Raw genomic sequence first — 6,962 nt, forward strand, 5'->3', positions numbered from 1 at the left:
TAGCCCATTTCATCTCCTGTATGCAAGGTTACCGCGAAGCCCTCTGGACACTTTCTTACCCGCCGTTCTGCACAGTGATGATTCTGTATCAGAGACTTTGTGTCTCGCAGAAGCGCGTCGAATAGCTCGTATTCGTAGTCTGGCCTCACAAAGTCGATCGAAAGCGCGATACGACGACCGTCACGTACAAGTATCGCTGCAAAAAGTGACTTAGTCCTTCTTTGGACACCGCAACGCAAGCGTGGATTGTGCCAAAAGTACCTGTCCCAATATTCAGGCCCATATGTAGTTCTGGACCGCCTGAGCGAACTCACTTACGTCATAGCTCGCATACAGTGCAATGGTCGGCGATCAAGCAGAACTCAGCTGACTTATATTGCTCGCCTGAAGCCTTTCTACCCTCCTTGTCCATCGTGACTTGCCCCACGGGCTTCGTCTGCTTGCGGGGAAATGTAACAGATACGAAAAGCACGGACAAGAAGAGAAGAAAGGGAAGACGAAGCGAACGAGGAGTTTGAGAGGCCAGGCTGCGCTGCGATCAGGCTACGACCATCGTCCATCTCCTGTAAATAAAACCACACCTTCGCAAGTCATCGTAACAATATATATATATATACATATATATATATATATATATATATATATATATATATATATATATATATATATATATATATATATATATATATATAAACGAGAAGAAAGGGGGTTAACCGAGGGGCCCGATATTTATTAGTCATATAATGAGAAGCCAACAAACACTGACACCAAGTACAACATAGGGGAAATTGCATGTGCCTAATAAATGAAATAAAGTAATGATAAATAATGGAAATTAAAGTGGATGAAAAAACAACTTGCCGCAGGTGGGAACCAAGCCCACAACCGTCGCATGTCGCGTGCGATGCTCTACCAATTGAGCTACCGCGGCGGCGTTTCCCCATCCACTTTCTTGGGTATTTATGTGTACTAGTAGAACCCTGGGAGTGTTAGCCAGCGCCCCCACTCACACGCCGCCGCCAAGGTCTGTGAGTGGGGGCGCTGGCTAAGACTCCCAGGGTTCTACTAGTACACATAAATACCCAAGAAAGTGGATGGGGAAACGCCGCCGCGGTAGCTCAATTGGTAGAGCATCGCACGCGACATGCGAAGGTTGTGGGTTCGGTTCCCACCTGCGGCAAGTTGTTTTTTCATCCACTTTAATTTCCATTAATTTATCATTACTTTATTTCATTTATTAAGCACATGCAATTACCCCTATGTTGTACTTGGTGTCAGTGTTTGTTGGCTTCTCATTATATGACTAATAAATATCGAATCTCTCGGTTAACCCCCTTTCTTCTCGTTTATTATTTAACGAGGGTCTCGAATCCGGCAACATTGATGCCTTCAGGTAGCATATGTGGGTTTATTGACCAGTTGCCTTCACCCGAAAAGATCACGTTCTCGTGACGCCTGCGGCAAAAAAGACGTTCCACGTCCGCCGCCAAGGTCTGTGAGTGGGGGCGCTGGCTAACACTCCCAGGGTTCTACTAGTACACATAAATACCCAAGAAAGTGGATGGGGAAACGCCGCCGCGGTAGCTCAATTGGTAGAGCATCGCACGCGACATGCGAAGGTTGTGGGTTCGGTTCCCACCTGCGGCAAGTTGTTTTTTCATCCACTTTAAGTTCCATTAATTTATCATTACTTTAATTCATTTATTAGGCACATGCAATTTCCCCTATGTTGTACTTGGTGTCAGTGGTTGTTGGCTTCTCATTATATGACTATATATATATATATATGTATATATATACATACATATATATTGTCACGAAAAGACAGTTGCAGATGTACCCGGCGTCAGCGAGACAGCCAGTTGTCCAAGATGGCGTACACAAAACTCAAGCTGGCGTCCTCAGCCTCTGCTTCTTCTTCAGCGCCCACCTCTTGCCGAGCGCGCGTTCAAGTCACTTCTTTTTGAGCGCTGGCGCGTGACACCTAGCGGCATTATCCCCCCGCCAAAAGAAAGGCATCGACCCGATGCTGACGAAACTACGATGCTTACTAAAAAAAGTGGAAGTGTGGAAGTCGTATGAGATCAGGGGACGTATTCTGAAACGTTCGCCGCGGCGAACTTTTCGCCGCGGCGAACGTCACATTCGATAAGCCGACCGCCTGCTCACTCGTGACGTCAGCGCGCACTACCAGCGCGCGCTCTCGAACGCTTCGCATCGCGCGAGAGATTGCGCCCGGCGAGTGTAGAACGACTCGGGTGTGTCGTAATCGAGTCCAGTGGGCGTCGCTCGGTTCTGGTCACTGGCCACGGTTGGCTCCGGTCGCTTTATGTAAAGGAAATGAGAGAAAAAAGTGAGAAATGTTATATTTCAATGAATAAATTGTGCTACAACTGACATAGTTGCGAAGCAACATTTGGGTGATATCATAAACCGACGGATTGTGTTTCTGCGTGTGTGTATGTCAGTCATCAAGCACCGCCAGAGGGGCGTCCTGTCAACATGGCGCCCTATTTTGAAAATGGGTAGAGCTGACAAAACACGAAAGGAACCGGCGTAGCGCGTGTGGGAGTTTTATTGTGGCCGTTTCATTTTGAGAATGGGTGTGTGCAATGTTTTCGCGCACCGCCAAGGTCATGCAAAGAATGGCAAAGCTTCAGCGGAGCCCTCGAAGAAGACGCGCGGGACCCCGCTGTATAGTCGTCTGCTGGCCTTCTGCTACCGTCCGAAAATTTGGTAAGTGTGCGTTGCAAGCGTTGAGTTGTGAACAGACGGCAGTGTTCAAGAGCGTTGTTTTTCTACGAAATTGCAGGTTTCAAAAGAAGAAATAGCAGGAGGCTAATTATTTGTCGGAAATAAAGGCTACCATCCCAGAAAATGTGTTCATTTACTTGGCGGTCTTGCTCGCGCAGACGGCCAGTTTGCCTGTGTCTGTACATGAGCGAAGATCATCACAGCCATGCCATCGCGCCAAATTACCATTCGGCAGGAGGAAATTATAGTAAATTTTATGGAAAGCAACCCCCGGCTTGCTAGTAGGTCGGGGGAATTCGATGGGGAATTTACGCCCGCAAAAAGGCAGGATTTGTGGAAGCAACTGGCGGCCCTTCTCAATGCAGAAGGGCCGCCAGTTAAGACTGAGCGAGAGTGGAGGCTGTGGTGGTGCAAGTTTGTGTACCGATGCAGGCGTGACGCGGGCAAACTTGCGGCCGAGCAAAGGTGAGTGAAAAGTAGGCTTTAATGAATGCGGTTCGTATTCTTACGAGCGCACTGTTTCCTTGCAGGACAACCGGCGGTGGCCGACTGGGCGGCATCCGCGGCCGCGTGCTTCAACTTTTAGGGTGCGGTGCCACCGGAGGCCTTGGAGAGGCCTTCTTCATGTCGACGAGCAGCTCGGAGGTGAGGATAATATTTTGCAGGTGTACTCTTGCGTTTTGCTTTTCGATGGTGATGCCAGTGCCTAAGAAGGTCAGAGAAGTGCACCGTGGTTGCACATAGCAGGAAATACACAGCAGCCTGAGGTGTGCACATTATGCCATCGTGGTGGACAACACATGCCCTGCGTAGTGACGTTTAGATCCTCTTAACTACTCGACCAATGAAGTGGTAGGGTAGGGTGAAGCAACTCGACCCTGTGTTGAAATTGAAATTGTGTTGTCTGTAGCTGTATGCCTTCCAAGAGAGGGTGCTGGTGTGGCACAGTGCAAAGTAGTAGCATATCGCATCTGAAAGGAAGTGTGCAGGTGTTATAATGTCTCCTCCCTTACGTTGGCATATTACTAGGCCAGCCAAACACCACCTGTGGCGCTGGACAACAGCATAGCCGAAGAGCCGCAGCCGGGCACCAGTGCTACTGGGAGGCGTGCCTCAACAAGACCCGCCCGGCCAAGAAGGTCGAGGCCCAGCGAGGGTAAGCCACTATATGTATCACCTGTGGACACATGCAATGAGCACAACAAGCATAGGTGTCGTATGCATTTTTTTTTGCCAGGCCACGCCGTAGGGTGCGGCCTCGCGAGAGGAGAGCTTATGGTGATGTCCGCACAATGCGTTACACGGAATGTACGCACAGTGTCGTGCATGCTCCAGCAGTGCTTGATGCCAGCAGGCACGACTTACAGCTGCATTGTTGGGAGATGAAGCCTGAGAGGGTAGTGATGTTTAGGAAGTTAAAATGATGCAAAAAAGTTTTGCTTTAGCAATATGTCTAGTTGTTGTCCACTGCCCAAGTTGAGGTAGGTGCAAACCGAAGAGTGGACACGATGTATAAATTGGAAGCGTTTAAAAGAATGGACATGACATCCTAAGGCTCATACTGGTGCCGCTCACATCGTGATAATCTGTTAAGTGCAAAAAATGAAGTATTGTATAGTGTACATTGTGTAGCGTGGAACTGGTGTCTACAGAAACGCTTCAATATTATACACTGTTAATTGCAACAACGCAGACAGTCTAGGGAGGAGTAACTGTCGGAGTAACCTGAGCCTTGTTAGCTATGCACAACCAACACTTCATAAAAGAACCTGTGTAGCAGTGCAGATGACACACTTTTCTGGATACGGAGCAATGTGCAGGAACTGCCGCTGTTGATTACATTTTCGCTCTCCGACCGCCTGGACAGGCTAGAAAGAAGTTCAGTTATTGTATACACTCTTGTGGTAGGGAACTAACTACACTGCCTACATAAAGCAACGGACATCTGAGCCGAGGCACCAAATAATTCGCTGGTGTCGCGCTTGCAGTAGAAGTAATGCACATCGACAGTTGGAAGGATTATATGTCCTGTCACTGTGTGAGCCTCTGATGTGCCACGCATGCTCATTCTCCCTGTATTTGCAAGCATTCACCACATGTCTCACCATTTCTTTAAAGCAGCTGTTGCACGGAGCAGACCACCGCGCTCCGAGGGCGAGCTGCTCGAGCAGGCAGTGCTGGATGGTGAGCGGACTGTGCATGTTGCGCAGAGCCAAGTCACCATCCAGCGCGAATTACTTGCAGAGTCGAGAAAGGTATGCACTTCTCATGAGTAATGCTTCATTCAGTATAGTCAGCCATCATAAGCAGTGCTTTCGTTGGGTGCCTGCCTTGGGCACAATTCTTTAAGGCAATGTGTGCTGGAAGGAGGATGGCAGTGTAGTGGTTGGTAATGAGCAGTAGTAGTGCCGTAAAGATTGGTAGGTGGTGCGACCAATAGGTTGTAGTGGCATTCGCCAAGTGAAAGGCCACAGGGATAGCAGTAACATCTGCTCTCATCGTGCAGTGTTTAGCGGATCTGTGAGGTTACTGAAAATACAGGCACCGAAGTATGTGCGTGGATGAGAGGTTGAATGGCGGGATGTGCTGCAGTGTGAGGACGACACTATTATTTTGCTGCATGGAATGAATGCATAAGGCGGTAAGTTGCACTGCATGAGGAGCTTGTATTGCTGTTTTATCCGTCCCACAAGCCGTACACTTGTAAGCACGTTATGTAGACTGCAGGATACATCTGAGGGCAGCGCCTGCATGAGTTTGTGTTGTTGTGGTAGAGTGGGGTTGGTATGCGCGATTCACATTTGGACGAACGCTGTTGTTGCAAACGAAACAATAACATGAAATATAATTCTGTACTAGCGCTCCTTTGATATGCAGGTCCCCCATATAACCAGAACTACTGGCCGAAGTGTGCCAGACATGTTGAGCAACTTACATTGGCAGGATGTGGTCCTAGACGCAACTAGCTCAGTGAAATATGGCGATGCGGGTCTGTAAATGTGGCACGAATAAATTTTGTATTACACCTGCTACCTTAACCTGCGTACCGGTTAGGAGAACGCACTGATATCCATACAGCAAAAACACGTCACTGAACGTTCACTCTGGCATTTCCAGAAGTACACCCACTACGAAACGTGTAACATAACTGTGAGGCTGCAAGAGGGAACAGTGCAAGTTGGTTCTGTGCGAATGCAACAAATTAGACAAGGTTGACTTCAAAGTGCATGACGTAACATTACATAGGTTCTGCAAACCAAACGAGCACAACAGTGAACCCGCGTGAGTATACACCGTATGTGAAGTGCCTTCTTTCCCCCTTCCTCTCACAGCAAACCGCCGCGATGGAGCGCATCGCTGATTCGATAGATCGACTGGGCAACATCCTGGGGCGACAGGAAAGTAACCTGCAAGTGCTCCAGGAGCAGCTCACCCCACTAACCACGCTTGCTGCGGCACTGACTGTTTTCCTGCGGCAACAGACCCTGCCGCAGGGGAACCAGCCGCAGCAGCCCCAGTGATTTTTTTTTCCGTTGATTCCTCCTGCGTCAGCAGGACCTGACGCAGGAGGCCATTTATTTGTTATTTATTTACTTTGTTTATTCGTTTGCCATTTATGTGCCAATTGTTGTAACCAATGTATTTAGGTGTTTTGTTATGTATGTGTTGATTGCTTAATTTTTGTATTCGTTCCGTGTTATTAGTTCCTTGTTCATTGCTTGCGTGTTCGTTCGTTCATGTACCACACCGAATAGGCCTGTACTGTTTCTATTGTTGGAAAGAGACGTTAGTGTTGGTTCTTTACTATAAAGTGCTTGGATGAGTCTTTCGCTGCACAACAGTGGTGTATGTACGCAGCAGTGCAACATATAAAACCGTTGATGCCCTGCCCAAAGACAAATGCACTTGTCGAAATGTTGGCTTACGCTTTCAACATATGTGTACTGGAAGAAATGGCTGTGGCTTAGCTAAGGTTAAGCCCAGGATGCGAAGCATACTAGCCTTCATTTTATCGCGACAGCGTTAAGGAGCTCGTGACGCAGAAAAGCCGGTGTCGTCGGCTCAGGTGTGCGTCGCTTCCTCAGGCTCACATTTCGTTGTCACGCCGAACGCTGCGTTGCTCGACGCTCACCGCGTCCGATGCGGGACGCGTAGACGCTGCGCCGTAGCCCATTGTCTTACACCCCTTGGGGGGTCGACGGGAACGC

The 6,962-nt window shown here is 48.6% G+C and overlaps 1 protein-coding gene across 1 annotated transcript; it reads left to right on the plus strand.

Moving 5' to 3' along the window:
* Positions 1-2,111: 2,111 nt before the first annotated feature.
* On the plus strand, positions 2,112-6,671 carry LOC135912189 (uncharacterized). Its single transcript, XM_070530514.1, has 6 exons — positions 2,112-2,736; positions 2,813-3,219; positions 3,285-3,399; positions 3,784-3,910; positions 4,876-5,009; positions 6,087-6,671. The coding sequence occupies exons 2-6, from the start codon at positions 2,960-2,962 to the stop codon at positions 6,273-6,275; spliced, it is 825 nt and encodes a 274-aa protein (XP_070386615.1). The 5' UTR covers positions 2,112-2,736; positions 2,813-2,959; the 3' UTR covers positions 6,276-6,671.
* The last annotated feature ends 291 nt before the right edge of the window (positions 6,672-6,962 follow it).

This window comes from Dermacentor albipictus, unplaced genomic scaffold (assembly GCF_038994185.2).
Source record: "Dermacentor albipictus isolate Rhodes 1998 colony unplaced genomic scaffold, USDA_Dalb.pri_finalv2 scaffold_162, whole genome shotgun sequence".
NCBI classification, from domain to species: Eukaryota; Metazoa; Arthropoda; class Arachnida; order Ixodida; family Ixodidae; genus Dermacentor; species Dermacentor albipictus.

What these genes read in the sequence shown, in the direction of transcription:
- LOC135912189 (XM_070530514.1), top strand. Translation starts at nt 2,960, where the DNA reads ATGCCATCGCGCCAAATTACCATTCGGCAGGAGGAAATTATAGTAAAT. An exon ending in AAGGTCGAGGCCCAGCGAGG is followed by an intron (nt 3,911 to 4,875) that starts GTAAGCCACTAT and finishes TCTTTAAAGCAG; the next exon opens with CTGTTGCACGGAGCAGACCA. An exon ending in TACTTGCAGAGTCGAGAAAG is followed by an intron (nt 5,010 to 6,086) that starts GTATGCACTTCT and finishes TTCCTCTCACAG; the next exon opens with CAAACCGCCGCGATGGAGCG.